We start from the raw sequence: 26,309 nt of genomic DNA, 5'->3' as shown, positions 1-26,309 counted from the left end.
AAGCAAAGCTAATGGAATCAAATGAAAGTCAAACACATTCAAACAAATCTTTTTGTATCAAATAAAAGTCAAATGCATTCAATAAAGCTAATTGAATCAGTAGAAAGTCAAACACAGTTAACCAAATCTTTTTGATTAAAATTAAAGTCTAATGCATTCAACAAAGCTAATTTAATCAAATAAAAGTCAAATGCATTCTACAAAGCTAATTGAATCAAATGAAGGTCAAACACATTCAAGCAAAGCTAATTGAATCAAATGAAAGTCAAACTCATTCAAACAAATCTTTTTGAATAAAATAAAATTCAAACGCAATCAATAAAGCTAATTGAATCAAATTAAAGTCAAACACAATCAACCAAAGCTTTTTGATTCAAATTAAAGTCTAATGCATTCAACAAAGCTAATTTAATCAAATAAAAGTCTAATGCATTCTACAAAGCTAATTGAATCAAATGAATGTCAAACACATTCAAGCAAAGCTAATTGAATCAAATGAAAGTCAAACACATTGAAACAAATCTTTTTGAATAAAATAAAATTCAAACGCAATCAATAAAGCTAATTGAATCAAATTAAAGTCAAACACAATCAACCAAAGCTTTTTGATTCAAATTAAAGTCTAATGTATTCAACAAAGCTAATTTAATCAAATAAAAGTCTAATGCATTCTACAAAGCTAATTGAATCAAATGAAGGTCAAACACATTCAAGCAAAGCTAATTGAATCAAATGAAAGTGAAACTCATTCAAACAAATCTTTTTGAATAAAATAAAATTCAAACGCAATCAATAAAGCTAATTGAATCAAATTAAAGTCAAACACAATCAACCAAAGCTTTTTGATTCAAATTAAAGTCTAATGCATTCAACAAAGCTAATTTAATCAAATAAAAGTCTAATGCATTCTACAAAGCTAATTGAATCAAATGAAAGTCAAACACATTGAAACAAATCTTTTTGAATCAAATAAAAGTCAAATGCATTCAATAAAGCTAATTGAATCAAATTAAAGTCAAACACAGTCAACCAAAACTTTTTGATTCAAATTAATTCAACAAATCTAATTTAATCAAATAAAAGTCAATTGCATTCTACAAAGCTAATTTAATCAAATGAAGGCGTAACATATTCAAGCAAAACTAATTGAATTAAATGAAAGTCAAACACATTGAAACAAATCTTTTTGAATCAAATAAAAGTCAAATGCATTCAATAAAGCTAATTGAATCAAATGAAAGTCAAACACAGTCAACCAAAGCTTTTTGATTCAAATAAAAGTCTAATGCGTTCAACAAAGCTAATTTAATCAAATAAAATTCAATTGCATTCTACAAAGCTAATTGAATCTAATGAAAGTCAAACACATTCAAACAAAGCTAATTAAATCAAATGAAAGTAAAAAACATTCAAACAAAGCTTTTTGAATTAAATGAAAGTTAAATGCATTCAAACAAAGCTTTTAGAATCAAATGAAAGTCAAATGCATTCTACAAAGCGAATTAAATCAAATGAAAGTCAAACACATTCAAGCAAAGCTAATGGAATCAAATGAAAGTCAAACACATTCAAACAAATCTTTTTGTATCAAATAAAAGTCAAATGCATTCAATAAAGCTAATTGAATCAGTAGAAAGTCAAACACAGTCAACCAAATCTTTTTGATTAAAATTAAAGTCTAATGCATTCAACAAAGCTAATGATGTAAATCTAAATACACCCTCCCGAATATGGGTTGATGGATTTAAAAATACTTATAGTTAGAATACTCAAATATCATGGAACATGATAAAAGGGCCAAAACTCAAGGACACACTCAAAGTTTTCGGGTTTTAGGCCAGAGATAAGACTCACTCAATCTCTCCTAAGCTTATCACTCAAGACTTACTCAAAGCAATAAGGGAACACTTGAACTTGAGACAAACTCTAAGTTAAAATGCTAAAACACAAGGTTTTTTATCCAAACTCAAAACTAGTTTTTATTTCTGGTTTGCTCTCCCTTTTATAGAGGAAAGGAGCAGCAAAAACACACCAAAAGTCAAGGAAAACCGTCCAAGCATGAACAGCCAAAAGCCAGCAGTTTTCCTCCTTGATTTAAGCTAAACAATAAAAGCATAATAAAGCCTAATGATAACTTCCTATTACAACCGGCCAAAGAGCTAAACTCTTGGCATTATTTCAGCAACATTAACTAAAATATAAGATAATAATAGCTAGTAAATGGCTTAGGATCCACACGCCCAAAATAGCAAAGAAACGTGCCAAATCTGTAGTGAAGCGCGCCATGCGCCCAATCTTCAATCTACCCATGAAATGCAACATAGAACTTCAGCCTTCTTTGTAAATGGATAAAATCAAAGAGTCACTAAGACTAAAGCAACAGGTTCATTAGATGTCCACTTTGGATCAGCTAATTTAATCAAATAAAAGTCAAATGCATTCTACAAAGCTAATTGAATCAAATGAAGGTCAAACACATTCAAGCAAAGCTAATTGAATCAAATGAAAGTCAAACTCATTCAAACAAATCTTTTTGAATAAAATAAAATTCAAACGCAATCAATAAAGCTAATTGAATCAAATTAAAGTCAAACACAATCAACCAAAGCTTTTTGATTCAAATTAAAGTCTAATGCATTCAACAAAGCTAATTTAATCAAATAAAAGTCTAATGCATTCTACAAAGCTAATTGAATCAAATGAAGGTCAAACACATTCAAGCAAAGCTAATTGAATCAAATGAAAGTCAAACACATTGAAACAAATCTTTTTGAATCAAATAAAAGTCAAATGCATTCAATAAAGCTAATTGAATCAAATGAAAGTCAAACACAGTCAACCAAAGCTTTTTGATTCAAATTAAAGTCTAATGCATTCAACAAAGCTAATTTAATCAAATAAAAGTCTAATGCATTCTACAAAGCTAATTGAATCAAATGAAGGCGTAACATATTCAAGCAAAGCTAATTGAATTAAATGAAAGTCAAACACATTGAAACAAATCTTTTTGAATCAAATAAAAGTCAAATGCATTCAATAAAGCTAATTGAATCAAATGAAAGTCAAACACAGTCAACCAAAGCTTTTTGATTCAAATTAAAGTATAATGCATTCAACAAAGCTAATGTAATCAAATTGAAGTCAAAAGCATTCGACAAAGCTAATTGAATCAAATGAATGTCTAACATATTCAAGCAAAGCTAATTGAATCAAATGAAAGTCAAACACATTTAAACAAATCTTTTTGAATCAAATAAAAGTAAAATGCATTCAATAAAGCTAATTGAATTAAATGAAAGTCAAACACAGTCAACCAAAGGTTTTTGAATCAAAGTAAAGTATAATGCATTCAACAAAGCTAATTTGAAAAAATAAAAAGTCAAATGCATTCTACAAAGCTAATTAAATCAAATGAAAATCAAACACATTCAAACAAAGCTTTTCGAATCAAATGAAAGTCAAATCCATTCTATAAAACTAATTAAATCAAACGAAAGTCAAACACATTCAATCAAAACTTTCTGAATTAAATGAAAGTTAAATGCATTTAACAAAACTAATTGAATCAAATGAAAGTCAAATGCATTTTAAAAAGCTAAACGAATCAAATGAAAGTCAAACACATTCAAACAAAGTTAATTGAATCAAATGAAAGTCAAACACAGTCAACCAAAGCTTTTGATTCAAATTAAAGTCTAATGCATTCTACAAAGCTAATTAAATCAAATAAAAGTTAAACACATTCAAACAAAGTTAATTGAATCAAATGAAAGTCAAACACATTCAAACAAAGCTTTTCGAATCAAATGAAAGTCAAATCCATTCTATAAAACTAATTGAATCAAATGAAAGTCAAACACATTAAAACTTTCTGAATTAAATGAAAGTCAAATGCATTTAACAAAACTAATTGAATCAAATGAAAGTCAAATGCATTTTAAAAAGCTAAACGAATCAAATGAAAGTCAAACACATTCAAACAAAGCTAATTGAATCAAATGAAAGTCAAATACATTCAAACAAAGCTTTTTGAATCAAATTAAAGTCAAACACATTCAAACTAAGCTAATTAAATCAAATGAAAGTCAAACACTTTCAAACAAAGTTTTCTAAATCAAATGAAAGTCAAATGCATTCAACAAAGCTAATTTAATCAAATGAAAGTCAAATGCATTCTACAAAGCTAATTGAACCAAATGAAAGTCAAACACATTCAAGCAAAGCTAATTGAATCAAATGAAAGTCAAACACATTCAAGCAAAGCTGATGTGGATCAAGAGGGAAATTCTTTTGAAGAGCCAATCATATTGGTTTTAAGGCCAATAGGGTTCGAGCTTGGAGTAAAGAATCAAGAATGGTTAACATGCGCAGCCATTGAAGAAAAAGTCAAGGACCAGTTAGGTTCCAACGACAGCAGCGGCGGCGACGCGCCGATCTGGGTGCCACGCGCCGGCTCCCTAGCTCCGGCCTGAGTCCAGCTACACGTTGGTGGGGCGCGTGTCGATGATGGCAGCGCGTGAGACGGTGGTTCGGCGGCAGTACGAAAAGAAAGATTTTCCTAACTTAGTTTTTTCTAGAGTTTTTGCTTGCAAGTTTTTACCTTTCACTTGAAAGGGTTTTTCTTGGTTTAAGCAATTAGGAATCTTCTTAATTTCTGTTATTTTAGTTTAAAATAATTTCTAAGTCAATTAGGAATTGTTTTAAGAAGTTTTAGTTTAATTAGAACTAGTCTTATTACTAGTTTCCTAGTTCCATTAGAATTGGTTTTCCTATTCTATCTAGGATACTTGGGGATCAAGGCTAGGGTTTTTTTTTCCTAGTTCGAATAGACTTAGGAATAGTTAGTTTAGTCTATAAATAAGGGATTTTTCGTGGCTTTGTATACACAACCAAAACCAGAAAATTCAATACAAGTTTATTGTTTGTTTTGCTTAATTGCTTACAAATTCTTTTGCTAGTTTTCAATTCAAGGAGTTGTTTTGATAATTAGAACGTTCAATTCTTAGTTCTAGGAGTAGTCTAAGTTTTGTTCATCAAAGTACTTAGTTCCAGGAGTGGTCTAGGTAATTTGAGAGGCGTTGAATTCGTTCCAGGAGTGGTCGTTTTCAAAGTCATATCCGGTTCGTTATTCTTAAGTTGTTCGATTTTCTTAGGAAATTCGAAGGGCTTGTGTTACTTGTGTGATTTTAGATTCTTTATTAAGTTAAGGGGTTTAAATCCACATCAAATTGGTATCAGATTTCAGGGGTTTTTGATCGTTCAACAATTCGTTCATCAAATCGCACTTGTTCTCGGATAACCAGTTTTTCTGTCAACTTCAGAAGGCTCGTTCTCCTTCGTTACAAGGTCTTTTCAGGTGATTCTTTTTTTGATTTTGGGTGAAATTTTGTCTAATTTCTGCCTGTGAAATTTCGGAATTTTTCGAGTTCGTTTGCTATTAAACTGGACTGTTTTCCGAAACTGTGTCAGTTTTGGTCCGATTTAATACTTACTGCTCGTTGTGTGCGATTTTGTTCCAAGTTGTGTTGCGATTTTTGTGGGATATACCTGTGTGGATAAGGGTTCTTTTAAGTCTTTTTTTTGTCTTATAATTATGGAGGAAGCTTTGAGCAAACTCATGGATGAATTTGCAAGATTGCAAGATAATACGGAGGCACGTTTTAATGCTTTTTCACAATTATTGCTTGATAAAAAGAAAAAGAAGAAAAAACGGCATGATAGTGATAGTGATGCTTCTAGTAGTGATGATGACACTCATAATAAGAATAAGATCGATGATAAAGGTATCAAGCTTGATGATTTTACGGGTCTAGGAAGCCCCGAAGATTTTCTTGAGTGGGCGAGACACTTAGAGAAAATTTCAGATTATAAAGGTTTTGATGATTCTCAACGTTTCAAAATTGCTTATATACGACTCACTAAGAATGCGGGAATTTGGTTCGATAATTTAAAGACTCGACGTGCTAGAGCAGGGAAGGATAAGATCAAGACATGGACAGTTTTGAAGAAGAAGATGCGTTCTAAATACCTTCCACATGATTTCGAACAAATTCTATATGTGAAACTCACTATGTTGACACAAGATACTAAGAGTGTTAATGAATATATTGCTGAATTTGATAAACTAACCTCTCTTTGTGATTTGGAGGAGAAAGAACCATTGCGGATTGCTCGATTCCTTAAGGGTCTTAATCGACCTATTGCTAAGAAGATTGAATTGAGTACTTATGAGTCATTCAATGATGTGTGCAAACTAGCTTTAAAAATTGAAAGTCATTGGCTCGAAGATAAGAAGAGCACAAGTACAAAGAGTTTTGGTACCAAGTTCTCACAAGAGACCAAAACAAGCAAAACTTTCAAGCCTTTTAAACCGAGTTCCTACGAGTCTAAGGGAGAAAGCTCAACAAGTGGAGAAAAGAAATTTGTTAAGATATCTAAAGAAGAGTTCGAATCCCGAATTAGGTGTTTCAAATGTCAAGGAAAGGGACATAGGTCGGATCAATGTCCTTCCAAGAAAGCTCTCACAATAAGACAATACGAACAACAAGTAGAAGAAGAGAAACACATAGTTTTTGGGTGTGACGATGAGGAATCCGAAACTAAGGCAACAAGTAGTGAGGAAGAGAACGATGAGATTGATCCCGAAGATGATGAACAAGTGCTTGTGTTAAGGAAGATCCTCCATGCCGAAGCAAACCCTAACAAATCTCAACGTGAAAACTTATTCCATACTCGTTGCAAAGTAGGAGATAGATCATGCAAGGTGATCATTGATAGTGGTTCATGTACCAATGTGGCGTCCACAGAGATGGTTACTAAGCTCAACCTTCCAACAAGAGTACATGAGAATCCTTACAAGTTGAGTTGGCTTGATGATTCTAAGGGACTTCATGTGAAGAAACAAGCCTTAGTAAGCTTTTCCATTGGCAAATACAAAGAAAAGTTATGGTGTGATATTATTCCTATGAGTGCTTGTCACCTTCTTTTAGGGAGACCTTGGCAATTTGATCGTCAAGTTACACATGATGGTGAAGCAAATACTTATTCGGTCAAAATAGGAAACAAAAGGTTCAAACTCAATCCTCTACCCCCTAATTCAAGCTACGGTCATACCAAAGATAAAGAGAAGCAAGTGCCGAATTTCTTTTTGAATGCTAAGGAACTTGAGAGTGAAGTAGAAAAGGGAGCCACGGTCTTTGCCTTAGTGATAAAAGAGGCGAAATCCACAAGTTCCTCAACAAACATGCACATAGAAGAGTTGCTAGATGAATTTAAGGATGTGTTCCCAGAGGAACTTCCTAAAGGTCTACCTCCTTTGCGTGGAATAGAGCATGCTATTGATCTTATTCCCGGAGCTCCTCTACCTAATAAACCAGCCTATAGGTGCGATCCTACGGCTTCCCAAGAGCTTCAAAGACAAATAGAGGAATTGATTGAAAGAGGCTATGTTCGTGAAAGCATGAGCCCTTGTGCGGTTCCAGCTTTACTAGTTCCAAAGAAAGATGGTACATGGAGAATGTGTATTGATTCAAGAGCGGTCAACAACATTACTATCAAGTATCGATTTCCTATGCCACGACTAGAAGATATGCTTGATGAGTTACATGGTTCTATCATATTTTCCAAGATCGATCTTAGAAGTGGCTACCATCAAATGCGAATTAGAGAAGGAGATGAATGGAAGACTGCTTTCAAAACTAAGCAAGGATTATATGAATGGATGGTCATGCCCTTTGGGCTATGCAATGCGCCAAGTTCATTCATGAGGCTCATGAACGAGGTACTTAGACCCTTCTTAAATAAGTTCATTGTCGTTTACCTTGATGATATATTAGTCTATAGTCGAGATAATATTGAACATATTGATGCTAAGAAACGGCTTGAAGTTTTTAAGAGGACATGTGAACAAGTTAAAGTAAGGATTGAGAAGATGAATAACGTCTACAAAGAAAGGTCAAACAAAAAGCGCAAGCAACCTACATTCAAGCCGGGAGATCTTGTTTGGTTACACTTAAGGAAGGAAAGATTTCCAAACAAAAGGAAGAACAAGCTCATGCCTAGAGCTGACGGCCCTTTTGAGGTTTTGGAAGTTTATGGTGATAGTGCTTACAAACTTGATTTACCAAGCGAATATGGTAATGTAAGTGCTACTTTTAATGTTGGTGATTTGACTCCTTACCTAGATGATGTGAATTTGAGGACAAATTCTTTTGAAGAGGGGGAGAATGATGTGGATCAAGAGGGAAATTCTTTTGAAGAGCCAATCATATTGGTTTTAAGGCCAATAGGGTTCGAGCTTGGAGTAAAGAATCAAGAATGGTTAACATGCGCAGCCATTGAAGAAAAAGTCAAGGACCAGTTAGGTTCCAACGACAGCAGCGGCGGCGACGCGCCGATCTGGGTGCCACGCGCCGGCTCCCTAGCTCCGGCCTGAGTCCAGCTACACGTTGGTGGGGCGCGTGTCGATGATGGCAGCGCGTGAGACGGTGGTTCGGCGGCAGTACGAAAAGAAAGATTTTCCTAACTTAGTTTTTTCTAGAGTTTTTGCTTGCAAGTTTTTACCTTTCACTTGAAAGGGTTTTTCTTGGTTTAAGCAATTAGGAATCTTCTTAATTTCTGTTATTTTAGTTTAAAATAATTTCTAAGTCAATTAGGAATTGTTTTAAGAAGTTTTAGTTTAATTAGAACTAGTCTTATTACTAGTTTCCTAGTTCCATTAGAATTGGTTTTCCTATTCTATCTAGGATACTTGGGGATCAAGGCTAGGGTTTTTTTTTCCTAGTTCGAATAGACTTAGGAATAGTTAGTTTAGTCTATAAATAAGGGATTTTTCGTGGCTTTGTATACACAACCAAAACCAGAAAATTCAATACAAGTTTATTGTTTGTTTTGCTTAATTGCTTACAAATTCTTTTGCTAGTTTTCAATTCAAGGAGTTGTTTTGATAATTAGAACGTTCAATTCTTAGTTCTAGGAGTAGTCTAAGTTTTGTTCATCAAAGTACTTAGTTCCAGGAGTGGTCTAGGTAATTTGAGAGGCGTTGAATTCGTTCCAGGAGTGGTCGTTTTCAAAGTCATATCCGGTTCGTTATTCTTAAGTTGTTCGATTTTCTTAGGAAATTCGAAGGGCTTGTGTTACTTGTGTGATTTTAGATTCTTTATTAAGTTAAGGGGTTTAAATCCACATCAAAAGCTAATTGAATCAAATGAAAGTCAAACATATTCAAACAAATCTTTGTAAATCAAATGATAGTCGAATGCATTCATTAAAGCTAATTGAATCAAATGAAAGTCAAACACAGTCAACCAAAGCTTTTTGATTCAAAAAATAAAAGTCTAATGCGTTCAACAAAGCTAATTTAATCCAATAAAAGTCAATTGCATTCTACAAAGCTAATTGAATCTAATGAAAGTCAAACACATTCAAACAAAGCTAATTGAATAAAATGAAAGTAAAAAACATTCAAACAAAGCTTTTTGAATTAAATGAAAGTTAAATGCATTCAAACAAAGCTTTTCGAATCAAATGAAAGTCAAATGCATTCTACAAAGCTAACTAAATCAAATGAAAGTCAAACACATTCAAGCAAAGCTAATGGAATCAAATGAGAGTCAAACACATTCAAATCAATCTTTTTGTATCAAATAAAAGTCAAATGCATTCAATAAAGCTAATAGAATCAATAGAAAGTCAAACACAGTCAACCAAATCTTTTTTATTAAAATTAAAGTCTAATGCATTCAACAAAGCTAATTTAATCAAATAAAAGTCAAACGCATTCTACAAAGCTAATTGAATCAAATGAAGGCCAAACACATTCAAGCAAAGCTAATTGAATCAAATGAAAGTCAAACTCATTCAAACAAATCTTTTTGAATAAAATAAAATTCAAACGCAATCAATAAAGCTAATTGAATCAAATTAAAGTCAAACACAGTCAACCAAAGCTTTTTGATTCAAATTAAAGTCTAATGCATTCAACAAAGCTAATTTAATCAAATAAAAGTCTAATGCATTCTACAAAGCTAATTGAATCAAATGAAGGTCAAACACATTCAAGCAAAGCTAAATTAATCAAATGAAAGTCAAACACATTGAAACAAATCTTTTTGAATCAAATAAAAGTCAAATGCATTCAATAAAGCTAATTGAATCAAATTAAAGTCAAACACAGTCAACCAAAACTTTTTGATTCAAATTAATTCAACAAATCTAATTTAATCAAATAAAAGTCAATTGCATTCTACAAAGCTAATTGAATCATATGAAGGCGTAACATATTCAAGCAAAGCTAATTGAATTAAATGAAAGTCAAACACATTGAAACAAATCTTTTTGAATCAAATAAAAGTCAAATGCATTCAATAAAGCTAATTGAATCAAATGAAAGTCAAACACCGTCAACCAAAGCTTTTTGATTCAAATTAAAGTATAATGCATTCAACAAAGCTAATGTAATCAAATTGAAGTCAAAAGCATTCGACAAAGCTAATTGAATCAAATGAATGTCTAACATATTCAAGCAAAACTAATTGAATCAAATGAAAGTCAAACACATTGAAACAAATCTTTTTGAATCAAATAAAAGTCAAAAGCATTCAATAAAGCTAATTGAATCAAATTAAAGTCAAACACAGTCAACCAAAACTTTTTGATTCAAATTAAATTCTAATGCATTCAACAAAGCTAATTTAATCAAATAAAAGTCTAATGCATTCTACAAAACTAATTGAATCAAATGAAGGTTAAACACATCCAAGCAAAGCTAACTGAATCAAATGAAAGTCAAACACATTGAAACAAATCTTTTTGAATAAAATAAAATTCAAACGCAATCAATAAAGCTAATTGATTCAAATTAAAGTCAAACACAGTCAATCAAAACTTTTTGATTCAAATTAAAGTCTAATGCATTCAACAAAGCTAATTTAATCAAATAAAAGTCTAATGCATTCGACAAAACTAATTGAATCAAATGAAGGTCAAACACATTCAAGCAAAGCTAATTGAATCAAATGAAAGTCAAACACATTCAAACAAATCTTTTTGTATCAAATAAAAGTCAAATGCATTCAATAAAGCTAATTGAATCAATAGAAAGTCAAACACAGTCAACCAAATCTTTTTTATTAAAATTAAAGTCTAATGCATTCAACAAAGCTAATTCAATCAAATAAAAGTCAAATGCATTCTACAAAGCTAATTGAATCAAATGAAGGTCAAACACATTCAAGCAAAGCTAATTGAATCAAATGAAAGTCAAACTCATTCAAACAAATCTTTTTGAATAAAATAAAATTCAAACGCAATCAATAAAGCTAATTAATCAAATTAAAGTCAAACACAGTCAACCAAAGCTTTTTAATTCAAATTAAAGTCTAATGCCTTCAACAAAGCTAATTTAATCAAATAAAAGTCTAATGCATTCTACAAAACTAATTGAATCAAATGAAGGTCAAACACATTCAAGCAAAGCTAATTGAATCAAATGAAAGTCAAACACATTGAAACAAATCTTTTTGAATAAAATAAAATTCAAACGCAATCAATAAAGCTAATTGAATCAAATTAAAGTCTAACACCGTCAACCAAAGCTTTTTGATTCAAATTAAAGTCTAATGCATTCAACAAAGCTAATTTAATCAAATAAAAGTCTAATGCATTCGACAAAACTAATTGAATCAAATGAAGGTAAAACACATTCAAGCAAAGCTAATGGAATCAAATGAAAGTCAAACACATTCAAACAAATCTTTTAGTATCAAATAAAAGTCAAATGCATTCAATAAAGCTAATTGAATCAATAGAAAGTCAAACACAGTCAACCAAATCTTTTTGATTAAAATTAAAGTCTAATACATTCAACAAAGCTAATTCAATCAAATAAAAGTCAAATGCATTCTACAAAGCTAATTGAATCAAATGAAGGTCAAACACATTCAAGCAAAGCTAATTGAATCAAATGAAAGTAAAACTCATTCAAACAAATCTTTTTGAATAAAATAAAATTCAAACGCAATCAAAAAAGCTAATTGAATCAAATTAAAGTCAAACACAGTCAACCAAAGCTTTTTGATTCAAATTAAAGTCTAATGCATTCAACAAAGCTAATTTAATCAAACAAAATTCTACTGCATTCTACAAAGCTAATTGAATCAAATGAAGGTCAAACACATTCAAGCAAAGCTAATTGAATCAAATGAAAGTCAAACACATTGAAACAAATCTTTTTGAATCAAATAAAAGTCAAATGCATTCAATAAAGCTAATTGAATCAAATTAAAGTCAAACACAGTCAACCAAAGCTTTTTGATTCAAATTAAAGTCTAATGCATTCAACAAAGCTAATTTAATCAAATAAAAGTCTAATGCATTCTACAAAGCTAATTGAATCAAATGAAGGCGTAACATATTCAAGCAAAGCTAATTGAATTAAATGAAAGTCAAACACATTGAAACAAATCTTTTTGAATCAAATAAAAGTCAAATGCATTCAATAAAGCTAATTGAATCAAATGAAAGTCAAACACAGTCAACCAAAGCTTTTTGATTCAAATTAAAGTATAATGCATTCAACAAAGCTAATGTAATCAAATTGAAGTCAAAAGCATTCGACAAAGCTAATTGAATCAAATGAATGTCTAACATATTCAAGCAAAGCTAATTGAATCAAATTAAATTCAAACACATTTAAACAAATCTTTTTGAATCAAATAAAAGTAAAATGCATTCAATAAAGCTAATTGAATCAAATGAAAGTCAAACACAGTCAACCAAAGGTTTTTTAATCAAAGTAAAGTCTAATGCATTCAACAAAGCTAATTTGAAAAAATAAAAAGTCAAATGCATTCTACAAAGCTAATTAAATCAAATGAAAATCAAACACATTCAAACAAAGCTTTTCGAATCAAATGAAAGTCAAATCCATTCTATAAAACTAATTGAATCAAATGAAAGTCAAACACATTCAATCAAAACTTTCTGAATTAAATGAAAGTTAAATGCATTTAACAAAACTAATTGAATCAAATGAAAGTCAAATGCATTTTAAAAAGCTAAACGAATCAAATGAAAGTCAAACACATTCAAACAAAGTTAATTGAATCAAATGAAAGTCAAACACAGTCAACCAAAGCTTTTGATTCAAATTAAAGTCTAATGCATTCTACAAAGCTAATTAAATCAAATAAAAGTTAAACACATTCAAACAAAGTTAATTGAATGAAATGAAAGTCAAACACATTCAAACAAAGCTTTTCGAATCAAATGAAAGTCAAATCCATTCTATAAAACTAATTGAATCAAATGAAAGTCAAACACATTAAAACTTTCTGAATTAAATGAAAGTCAAATGCATTTAACAAAACTAATTGAATCAAATGAAAGTCAAATGCATTTTAAAAAGCTAAACGAATCAAATGAAAGTCAAACACATTCAAACAAAGCTAATTGAATCAAATGAAAGTCAAATACATTCAAACAAAGCTTTTTGAATCAAATTAAAGTCAAACACATTCAAACTAAGCTAATTAAATCAAATGAAAGTCAAACACTTTCAAACAAAGTTTTCTAAATCAAATGAAAGTCAAATGCATTCAACAAAGCTAATTTAATCAAATGAAAGTCAAATGCATTCTACAAAGCTAATTGAACCAAATGAAAGTCAAACACATTCAAGCAAAGCTAATTGAATCAAATGAAAGTCAAACACATTCAAGCAAAGCTAATTGAATCAAATGAAAGTCAAACATATTCAAACAAATCTTTGTAAATCAAATGATAGTCGAATGCATTCATTAAAGCTAATTGAATCAAATGAAAGTCAAACACAGTCAACCAAAGCTTTTTGATTCAAAAAATAAAAGTCTAATGCGTTCAACAAAGCTAATTTAATCCAATAAAAGTCAATTGCATTCTACAAAGCTAATTGAATCTAATGAAAGTCAAACACATTCAAACAAAGCTAATTGAATCAAATGAAAGTAAAAAACATTCAAACAAAGCTTTTTGAATTAAATGAAAGTTAAATGCATTCAAACAAAGCTTTTCGAATCAAATGAAAGTCAAATGCATTCTACAAAGCTAATTAAATCAAATGAAAGTCAAACACATTCAAGCAAAGCTAATGGAATCAAATGAAAGTGAAACACATTCAAACAAATCTTTTTGTATCAAATAAAAGTCAAATGCATTCAGTAAAGCTAATAGAATCAATAGAAAGTCAAACACAGTCAACCAAATCTTTTTTATTAAAATTAAAGTCTAATGCATTCAACAAAGCTAATTTAATCAAATAAAAGTCAAACGCATTCTACAAAGCTAATTGAATCAAATGAAGGCCAAACACATTCAAGCAAAGCTAATTGAATCAAATGAAAGTCAAACTCATTCAAACAAATCTTTTTGAATAAAATAAAATTCAAACGCAATCAATAAAGCTAATTGAATCAAATTAAAGTCAAACACAGTCAACCAAAGCTTTTTGATTCAAATTAAAGTCTAATGCATTCAACAAAGCTAATTTAATCAAATAAAAGTCTAATGCATTCTACAAAACTAATTGAATCAAATGAAGGTCAAACACATTCAAGCAAAGCTAAATTAATCAAATGAAAGTCAAACACATTGAAACAAATCTTTTTGAATCAAATAAAAGTCAAATGCATTCAATAAAGCTAATTGAATCAAATTAAAGTCAAACACAGTCAACCAAAACTTTTTGATTCAAATTAATTCAACAAATCTAATTTAATCAAATAAAAGTCAATTGCATTCTACAAAGCTAATTGAATCATATGAAGGCGTAACATATTCAAGCAAAGCTAATTGAATTAAATGAAAGTTAAACACATTGAAACAAATCTTTTTGAATCAAATAAAAGTCAAATGCATTCAATAAAGCTAATTGAATCAAATGATAGTCAAACACAGTCAACCAAAGCTTTTTGATTCAAATAAAAGTCTAATGCGTTCAACAAAGGTAATTTAATCAAATAAAAGTCAATTGCATTCTACAAAGCTAATTGAATCTATTGATAGTCAAACACATTCAAACAAAGCTAATTGAATCAAATGAAAGTAAAAAACATTCAAACAAAGCTTTTTGAATTAAATTAAAGTTAAATGCATTCAAACAAAGCTTTTCGAATCAAATGAAAGTCAAATGCATTCTACAAAGCTAATTAAATCAAATGAAAGTCAAACACATTCAAGCAAAGCTAATGGAATCAAATGAAAGTCAAACACATTCAAACAAATCTTTTTGTATCAAATAAAAGTCAAATGCATTCAATAAAGCTAATTGAATCAATAGAAAGTCAAACACAGTCAACCAAATCCTTTTGATTAAAATTAAAGTCTAATGCATTCAACAAAGCTAATTTAATCAAATAAAAGTCAAATGCATTCTACAAAGCTAATTGAATCAAATGAAGGTCAAACACATTAAAGCAAAGCTAATTGAATCAAATGAAAGTCAAACTCATTCAAACAAATCTTTTTGAATAAAATAAAATTCAAACGCAATCAATAAAGCTAATTGAATCAAATTAAAGTCAAACACAGTCAACCAAAGCTTTTTGATTCAAATTAAAGTCTAATGCATTCAACAAAGCTAATTTAATCAAATAAAAGTCTAATGCATTCTATAAAACTAATTGAATCAAATGAAGGTCAAACACATTCAAGCAAAGCTAATTGAATCAAATGAAAGTCAAACACATTGAAACAAATCTTTTTGAATAAAATAAAATTCAAACGCAATCAATAAAGCTAATTGAATCAAATTAAAGTCAAACACAGTCAACCAAAGCTTTTTGATTCAAATTAAAGTCTAATGCATTCAACAAAGCTAATTTAATCAAATAAAAGTCTAATGTATTCTACAAAACTAATTGAATCAAATGAAGGTCAAACACATTCAAGCAAAGCTAATTGAATCAAATGAAAGTCAAACACATTGAGACAAATCTTTTTGAATCAAATCAAAGTCAAATGCATTCAATAAAGCTAATTGAATCAAATTAAAGTCAAACACAGTCAACCAAAGCTTTTTGATTCAAATTAAACTATAATGCATTCAACAAAGCTAATGTAATCAAATTGAAGTCAAAAGCATTCGACAAAGCTAATTGAATCAAATGAATGTCTAACATATTCAAGCAAAGCTAATTGAATCAAATGAAAGTCAAACACATTGAAACAAATCTTTTTGAATCAAATAAAAGTCAAATGCATTCAATAAAGCTAATTGAATCAAATTAAAGTCAAACACAGTCAACCAAAACTTTTTGATTCAAATTAATTCAACAAATCTAATTTAATCAAATAAAATTCAATTGCATTCTACAAAGCTAATTGAATCATATGAAGGCGTAACATATTCAAGCAAAGCTAATTGAATTAAATGAAAGTCAAACACATTGAAACAAATCTTTTTGAATCAAATAAAAGTCAAATGCATTCAATAAAGCTAATTGAATCAAATGATAGTCAAACACAGTCAACCAAAGCTTTTTGATTCAAATAAAAGTCTAATGCGTTCAACAAAGGTAATTTAATCAAATAAAAGTCAATTGCATTCTACAAAGCTAATTGAATCTAATGATAGTCAAACACATTCAAACAAAGCTAATTGAATCAAATGAAAGTAAAAAACATTCAAACAAAGCTTTTTGAATTAAATGAAAGTTAAATGCATTCAAACAAAGCTTTTCGAATCAAATGAAAGTCAAATGCATTCTACAAAGCTAATTAAATCAAATGAAAGTCAAACACATTCAAGCAAAGCTAATGGAATCAAATGAAAGTCAAACACATTCAAACAAATCTTTTTGTATCAAATAAAAGTCAAGTGCATTCAATAAAGCTAATTGAATTAATAGAAAGTCAAACACAGTCAACCAAATCTTTTTGATTAAAATGAAAGTCTAATGCATTCAACAAAGCTAATTCAATCAAATAAAAGTCAAATGCATTCTACAAAGCTAATTGAATCAAATGAAGGTCAAACACATTCAAGCAAAGCTAATTGAATCAAACGAAAGTCAAACTCATTCAAACAAATCTTTTTGAATAAAATAAAATTTAAACGCAATCAATAAAGCTAATTGAATCAAATTAAAGTCAAACACAGTCAACCAAAGCTTTTTGATTCAAATTAAAGTCTAATGCATTCAACAAAGCTAATTTAATCAAATAAAAGTCTAATGCATTCTACAAAACTAATTGAATCAAATGAAGGTCAAACACATTCAAGCAAAACTAATTGAATCAAATGAAAGTCAAACACATTGAAACAAATCTTTTTGAATCAAATAAAAGTCAAATGCATTCAATAAAGCTAATTGAATCAAATTAAAGTCAAACACAGTCAACCAAAGCTTTTTGATTCAAATTAAAGTCTAATGCATTCAACAAAGCTAATTTAATCAAATAAAAGTCTAATGCATTCTACAAAGCTAATTGAATCAAATGAAGGCGTAACATATTCAAGCAAAGCTAATTGAATTAAATGAAAGTCAAACACATTGAAACAAATCTTTTTGAATCAAATAAAAGTCAAATGCATTCAATAAAGCTAATTGAATCAAATGAAAGTCAAACACAGTCAACCAAAGCTTTTTGATTCAAATAAAAGTATAATGCATTCAACAAAGCTAATGTAATCAAATTGAAGTCAAAAGCATTCGACAAAGCTAATTGAATCAAATGAATGTCTAACACATTCAAGCAAAGCTAATTGAATCAAATGAAAGTCAAACACATTTAAACAAATCTCTTTGAATCAAATAAAAGTAAAATGCATTCAATAAAGCTAATTGAATCAAATGAAAGTCAAACACAGTCAACCAAAGGTTTTTGAATCAAAGTAAAGTCTAATGCATTCAACAAAGCTAATTTGAAAAAATAAAAAGTCAAATGTATTCTACAAAGCTAATTAAATCAAATGAAAATCAAACACATTCAAACAAAGCTTTTCGAATCAAATGAAAGTCAAATCCATTCTATAAAACTAATTGAATCAAATGAAAGTCAAACACATTCAATCAAAACTTTCTGAATTAAATGAAAGTTAAATGCATTTAACAAAACTAATTGAATCAAATGAAAGTCAAATGCATTTTAAAATGCTAAACGAATCAAATGGAAGTCAAACACATTCAAACAAAGCTAATTGAATCAAATGAAAGTCAAACACAGTCAACCAAAGCTTTTTGATTCTAATTAAAGTCTAATGCATTCTACAAAGCTAATTAAATCAAATAAAAGTTAAACACATTCAAACAAAGTTAATTGAATCAAATGAAAGTCAAACACATTCAAACAAAGCTTTTCGAATCAAATGAAAGTCAAATCCATTCTATAAAACTAATTGAATCAAATGAAAGTCAAACACATTAAAACTTTCTAAATTAAATGAAAGTCAAATGCATTTAACAAAACTAATTGAATCAAATGAAAGTCAAATGCATTTTAAAAGCTAAACGAATCAAATGAAAGTCAAACACATTCAAACAAAGCTAATTGAATCAAATGAAAGTCAAACACATTCAAACAAAGCTTTTTTAATCAAATTAAAGTCAAACACATTCAAACTAAGCTAATTAAATCAAATGAAAGTCAAACACTTTCAAACAAAGTTTTCTAAATAAAATGAAAGTCAAATGCATTCAACAAAGCTAATTTAATCAAATGAAAGTCAAATGCATTCTACAAAACTAATTGAATCTAATGAAAATCAAACACATTCAAACAAAGCTAATTGAATCAAATGAAAGTAAAAAACATTCAAACAAAGCTTTTTGAATTAAATGAAAGTTAAATGCATTCAAACAAAGCTTTTCGAATCAAATGAAAGTCAAATGCATTCTACAAAGCTAATTAAATCAAATGAAAGTCAAACACATTCAAGCAAAGCTAATGGACTCAAATGAAAGTCAAACACATTCAAACAAATCATTTTGTATCAAATAAAAGTCAAATGCATTCAATAAAGCTAATTGAATCAATAGAAAGTCAAACACAGTCAACCAAATCTTTTTTATTAAAATTAAAGTCTAATGCATTCAACAAAGCTAATTTAATCAAATAAAAGTCAAATGCATTCTACAAAGCTAATTGAATCAAATGAAGGTCAAACACATTCAAGCAAAGCTAATTGAATCAAATGAAAGTCAAACTCATTCAAACAAATCTTTTTGAATAAAATAAAATTCAAACGCAATCAATAAAGCTAATTGAATCAAATTAAAGTCAAACACAGTCAACCAAAGCTTTTTGATTCAAATTAAAGTCTAATGCATTCAACAAAGCTAATTTAATCAAATAAAAGTCTAATGCATTCTACAAAACTAATTGAATCAAATGAAGGTCAAACACATTCAAGCAAAGCTAAATTAATCAAATGAAAGTCAAACACATTGAAACAAATCTTTTTGAATCAAATAAAAGTCAAATGCATTCAACAAAGCTAATTGAATCAAATTAAAGTAAAACACAGTCAACCAAAACTTATTGATTCAAATTAAAGTCTAATGCATTCAACAAAGCTAATTTAATCAAATAAAAGTCTAATGCATTCTACAAAGCTAATTGAATTAAATGAAGGTGTAACATATTCAAGCAAAGCTAATTGAATTAAATGAAAGTCAAACACATTGAAACAAATCTTTTTGAATCAAATAAAAGTCAAATGCATAAAAAAAGCTAACTGAATCAAATGAAAGTCAAACACAGTCAACCAAAGCTTTTTGATTCAAATTAAAGTATAATGCATTCAACAAAGCTAATGTAATCAAATTGAAGTCAAAAACATTCGACAAAGCTAATTGAATCAAATGAATGTCTAACATATTCAAGCAAAGCTAATTGAATCAAATGAAAGTCAAACACATTTAAACAAATCTTTTTGAATCAAATAAAAGTAAAATGCATTCAATAAAGCTAATTGAATCAAATGAAAGTCAAACACAGTCAACCAAAGGTTTTTGAATCAAAGTAAAGTCTAATGCATTCAACAAAGCTAATTTGAAAAAATAAAAAGTCAATTGCATTCTACAAAGCTAATTAAATCAAATGAAAATCAAACACATTCAAACAAAGCTTTTCGAATCAAATGAAAGTCAAATCCATTCTATAAAACTAATTGAATCAAATGAAAGTCAAACACATTCAATCAAAACTTTCTGAATTAAATGAAAGCTAAATGCATTTAACAAAACTAATTGAATCAAATGAAAGTCAAATGCATTTTAAAAAGCTAAACGAATCAAATGGAAGTCAAACACATTCAAACAAAGCTAATTGAATCAAATGAAAGTCAAACACAGTCAACCAAAGCTTTTTGATTCAAATTAAAGTCTAATGCATTCTACAAAGCTAATTAAATCAAATAAAAGTTAAACACATTCAAACAAAGTTAATTGAATAAAATGAAAGTCAAACACATTCAAACAAAGCTTTTCGAATCAAATGAAAGTCAAATCCATTCTATACAACTAATTGAATCAAATGAAAGTCAAACGCATTAAAACTTTCTGAATTAAATGAAAGTCAAATGCATTTAACAAAACTAATTGAATCAAATGAAAGTCAAATGCATTTTAAAAAGCTAAACGAATCAAATGAAAGTCAAACACATTCAAACAAAGCTAATTGAATCAAATGAAAGTCAAACACATTCAAACAAAGCTTTTTGAATCTAATTAAAGTCAAACACATTCAAACTAAGCTAATTAAATCAAATGAAAGTCAAACACTTTCAAACAAAGTTTTCTAAATAAAATGAAAGTCAAATGCATTCAACAAAGCTAATTTAATCAAATGAAAGTCAAATGCATTCTACAAAGCTAATTGAACCAAATGAAAGTCAAACACATTCAAGCAAAGCTAATTGAATCAAATGAAAGTCAAACACATTCAAGCAAAGCTAATTGAATCAAATGAAAGTCAAACATATTCAAACAAATCTTTGTAAATCAAATGATAGTCGAATGCATTCATTAAAGCTAATTGAATCAAATGAAAGTCAAACACAGTCAACCAAAGCTTTTTGATTCAAAAAATAAAAGTCTAATGCGTTCAACAAAGCTAATTTAATCCAATAAAAGTCAATTGCATTCTACAAAGCTAATTGAATCTAATGAAAGTCAAACACATTCAAACAAAGCTAATTGAATCAAATGAAAGTAAAAAACATTTAAACAAAGCTTTTTGAATTTAATGAAAGTTAAATGCATTCAAACAAAGCTTTTCGAATCAAATGAAAGTCAAATGCATTCTACAAAGCTAATTAAATCAAATGAAAGTCAAACACATTCAAGCAAAGCTAATGGAATCAAATGAAAGTCAAACACATTCAAACAAATCTTTTTGTATCAAATAAAAGTCAAATGCATTCAATAAAGCTAATTGAATCAATAGAAAGTCAAACACAGTCAACCAAATCTTTTTTATTAAAATTAAAGTCTAATGCATTCAACAAAGCTAATTTAATCAAATAACAGTCAAATGCATTCTACAAAGCTAATTGAATCAAATGAAGGTCAAACACATTCAAGCAAAGCTAATTGAATCAAATGAAAGTCAAACTCATTCAAACAAATCTTTTTGAATAAAATAAAATTCAAACGCAATCAATAAAGCTAATTGAATCAAATTAAAGTCAAACACAGTCAACCAAAGCTTTTTGATTCAAATTAAAGTCTAATGCATTCAACAAAGCTAATTTAATCAAATAAAAGTCTAATGCATTCTACAAAACTAATTGAATCAAATGAAGGTCAAACACATTCAAGCAAAGCTAAATTAATCAAATGAAAGTCAAACACATTGAAACAAATCTTTTTGAATCAAATAAAAGTCAAATGCATTCAACAAAGCTAATTGAATCAAATTAAAGTCAAACACAGTCAACCAAAACTTTTTGATTCAAATTAATTCAACAAATCTAATTTAATCAAATAAAATTCAATTGCATTCTACTAAGCTAATTGAATCAAATGAAGGCGTAACATATTCAAGCAAAGCTAATTGAATTAAATGAAAGTCAAACACATTGAAACAAATCTTTTTGAATCAAATAAAAGTTAAATGCATTCAATAAAGCTAATTGAATCAAATGAAAGTCAAACACAGTCAACCAAAGCTTTTTGATTGAAATAAAAGTCTAATGCGTTCAACAAAGCTAATTTAATCAAATAAAAGTCAATTGCATTCTACAAAGCTAATTGAATCAAATGAAGGTCAAACACATTCAAGCAAAGCTAATTGAATCAAATGAAAGTCAAACTCATTCAAACAAATCTTTTTGAATAAAATAAAATTCAAACGCAATCAATAAAGCTAATTGAATCAAATTAAAGTCAAACACAATCAACCAAAGCTTTTTGATTCAAATTAAAGTGTAATGCATTCAACAAAGCTAATTTAATCAAATAAAAGTCTAATGCATTCTACAAAGGTAATTGAATCAAATGAAGGTCAAACACATTCAAGCAAAGCTAATTGAATCAAATGAAAGTCAAACACATTGAAACAAATCTTTTTGAATCAAATAAAAGTCAAATGCATTCAATAAAGCTAATTGAATCAAATTAAAGTCAAACACAGTCAACCAATGCTTTTTGATTCAAATTAAAGTCTAATGCATTCAACAAAGCTAATTTAGTCAAATAAAAGTCAAATGCATTCTACAAAGCTAATTGAATCAAATGAAGGTCAAACACATTCAAGCAAAGCTAATTGAATCAAATGAAAGTCAAACTCATTCAAACAAATCTTTTTGAATAAAATAAAATTCAAACGCAATCAATAAAGCTAATTGAATCAAATTAAAGTCAAACACAGTCAACCAAAGCTTTTTGATTCAAATTAAAGTCTAATGCATTCAACAAAGCTAATTTAATCAAATAAAAGTCTAATGCATTCTACAAAACTAATTGAATCAAATGAAGGTCAAACACATTCAAGCAAAGCTAAATTAATCAAATGAAAGTCAAACACATTGAAACAAATCTTTTTGAATCAAATAAAAGTCAAATGCATTCAACAAAGCTAATTGAATCAAATTAAAGTCAAACACAGTCAACCAAAACTTTTTGATTCAAATTAATTCAACAAATCTAATTTAATCAAATAAAATTCAATTGCATTCTACTAAGCTAATTGAATCAAATGAAGGCGTAACATATTCAAGCAAAGCTAATCGAATTAAATGAAAGTCAAACACATTGAAACAAATCTTTTTGAATCAAATAAAAGACAAATGCATTCAATAAAGCTAATTGAATCAAATGAAAGTCAAACACAGTCAACCAAAGCTTTTTGATTCAAATTAAAGTGTAATGCATTCAACAAAGCTAATTTAATCAAATTAAAGTCAAAAGCATTTGACAAAGCTAATTGAATCAAATGAATGTCTAACATATTCAAGCAAAGCTAATTGAATCAAATGAAAGTCAAACACATACAAACAAATCTTTTTGAATCAAATAAAAGTAAAATGCATTCAATAAAGCTAATTGAATCAAATGAAAGTCAAACACAGTCAACCAAAGGTTTTTGAATCAAAGTAAAGTCTAATGCATTCAACAAAGCTAATTTGAAAAAATAAAAAGTCAAATGCATTCTACAAAGCTAATTGAATCAAATGAAAGTCAAACACATTCAAACAAAGCTAATTATATCAAATGAAAGTCAAACACATTCAAACAAAACTTTTTGAATCAAATTAAAGACTAATGCTTTAAACAAAGCTAATTGAATCAAATGAAAGTCAAACACATTCAAACAAAGCTAATTGAATCAAATGAAAGTCAAATGCATTCGATATAGCTAATTAAATCAAATGAAAATCAAACACATTCAAACAGAGATTTTTGAATCAAATGAAAGTCAAATGCATTCATTAAAGCTAATTGAATCGAAAGAAAGTCAAACACATTCAAACAAACCTAATTGAATCAAATGAAAGTTAAACACATTCAAACAAAGATTTTTGAATCAAATGAAAGCCAAATGAATTCATTCAAGCTAATTAAATCAAATGAAATTCAAACACATTCAAATAAAGCTTTTTGAATCGAATTAAAGTCAAATACACTTTGCAAAGCTAATTAAATCAAATGAAAGTCAAACACAACTAAACAAAGATAATTAAATCAAATGAAAGTCAAACACAATCAAACAAAGCTTTTTCAATAAAATTAAAGTCAAATACATTCAACAAAGCTAATTGAATTAAATGAAAGTCAAAAACATTCAAACAATGTTAATTGAATCAAAAGAAAGTCAAACACATTCAAACAAAGATTTTTAAATCAAATGAAAGTCAAATGCATTCTATAATGCTAATTGAATGAAATGAAAGTCGAACACATTCAAACAAATCTTTTTGAATCAAATTTAAGTCTAATGCATTCTACAAAGCTAATTGAATTAAATGAAAGTCAAACACAATTAAACAAAGCTATTTAAATCAAATGAAAGTCAAACACATACAAACAAAGCTTTTTGAATCAAATGAAAGTCAAATGCATTCAACAAAGATAATTGATAATGAAAGTCAAACACATTCAAACAAAGCTTTTGAATCAAATGAAAGTCAAATGCGTTCAACAAAGCTAATTGAATTAAATGAAAGTCAAACACATTCAAACAAAGATTTCAGAATCAAATGAAAGTCAAATGAATTCAACAAAGCTAATTGAATAAAATGAAAGTCAAATGCATTCTACAAAGCTAATTGAATTAAATGAAAGTCTTATTACTAGTTTCCTAGTTCCATTAGAATTTGTTTTCCTATTCTATCTAGGATACTTGGGGATCAAGGCTAGGGTTTTTTTCCTAGTTCGAATAGACTTAGGAATAGTTAGTTTTAGTCTATAAGTAAGGGATTTTTCGTGGCTTTGTACACACAACCAGAAAATCAAATAAAATTAATTGTTTGTTTTGCTTAATTGCTTACAAATTCTTTTGCTAGTTTTCAATTCAAGGAGTTGTTTTGATAATTAGAACGTTCAATTCTTAGTTCTATGAGTAGTCTAAGTTTTGTTCATCAAAGTACTTAGGTCTAGGAGTGGTCTAGGTAATTTGAGAGGCGTTGAATTCGTTCCAAGAGTGGTCGTTTTCAAAGTCATATCCGGTTCGTTATTCTTAAGTTGTTCGATTTTCTTAGGAAATTCGAAGGGCTTGTGTTACTTGTGTGATTTTAAAATCTGTATTAAGTTAAGGGGTTTAACTCCACATCACAAACACATTCAAACAAAGCTTTTTGAATCAAATGAAAGTCAAATGCATTCAACAAAGCTAATTGAATCAAATGAAAGTCAAACACATTCAAAGAAAGTTAATTGAATCAAATGAAAGTCAAACACATTCAAACAAAGCTTTTTGAATCAAATGAAAGTCAAATGCATTCTATAAAGCTAATTGAATCAAATGAAAGTCAAACACATTCAAGCAAAGCTAATTGAATCAAGTGAAAGTCAAACACTTTCAAACAAAGCTTTCTAAATCAAATGCAAGTTTAATGCATTCAACAATGCTAATTTAATCAAATAAAAGTCAAATGCATTCTACATAGCTAATTGAATCAAATGAAAGTCAAACACATTCAAGCAAAACTAATTGAATCAAATGAAAGTCAAACACATTCAAACAAATCTATTTGAATCAAATGATAGTCAAATGCATTCAATAAAGCTAATTGAATCAAATGAAAGTCAAACACAGTCAACAAAAGATTTTTGATTCAAATTAAAGTCTAATGCATTCAACAAAGCTAATTTAATCAAATGAAAGTCAAATGCATTCTACAAAGCTAATTGAATCAAAAGAAAATCAAACACATTCAAAAAAAGCTGAATGAATCAAATGAAAGTCAAACACATTCAAACAAACCTAATTGAGTCAAATGAAAGTCAAACACATTCAAACAGTGCTTTTTGAATCAAATGAAAGTCAAATGCATTCATTAAAGCTAATTGAATCGAATAAAAGTCAAACACATTCAAACAAACCTAATTGAATCAAATGAAAGTCAAACACATTCAAACAAAGGTTTTTGAATCAAATGAAAGTTAAATGAATTCATTCAAGCTAATTGAATAAAATGAAAGTAAAAAACATTCAAATAAACCTTTTTGAATCTAATTAAAGTCTAATGCATTCTACAAAGCTAATTGAATCAAATTAAAGTCTAATGCATTCTACAAAGCTAATTGAATCAAATGAAAGTCAAACACATTTAAACAAAGCTTTTTGAATCAAATTAAAGTCTAATGAATTAAACAAAGCTAATTGAATCA

At 28.6% G+C, this 26,309-nt stretch overlaps 1 protein-coding gene across 1 annotated transcript; it reads left to right on the top strand.

The window, feature by feature from the left end:
* Positions 1 to 5,695: 5,695 nt before the first annotated feature.
* On the top strand, positions 5,696 to 8,192 carry LOC110739360 (the record flags this gene model as incomplete). Its single annotated transcript, XM_021919821.1, has 4 exons — positions 5,696 to 6,017; positions 6,258 to 6,926; positions 6,990 to 8,140; positions 8,184 to 8,192. Coding segments are annotated over 4 exons (2,151 nt in total), but the record flags the coding sequence as incomplete, so codon positions are not given.
* Between the last annotated feature and the right edge of the window lie 18,117 nt (positions 8,193 to 26,309).

This window comes from Chenopodium quinoa, unplaced genomic scaffold (genome assembly GCF_001683475.1).
Source record: "Chenopodium quinoa cultivar QQ74 unplaced genomic scaffold, ASM168347v1, whole genome shotgun sequence".
Classification (NCBI taxonomy): domain Eukaryota; kingdom Viridiplantae; phylum Streptophyta; class Magnoliopsida; order Caryophyllales; family Amaranthaceae; genus Chenopodium; species Chenopodium quinoa.
This window is presented reverse-complemented; position numbering and strand designations above follow the sequence as displayed.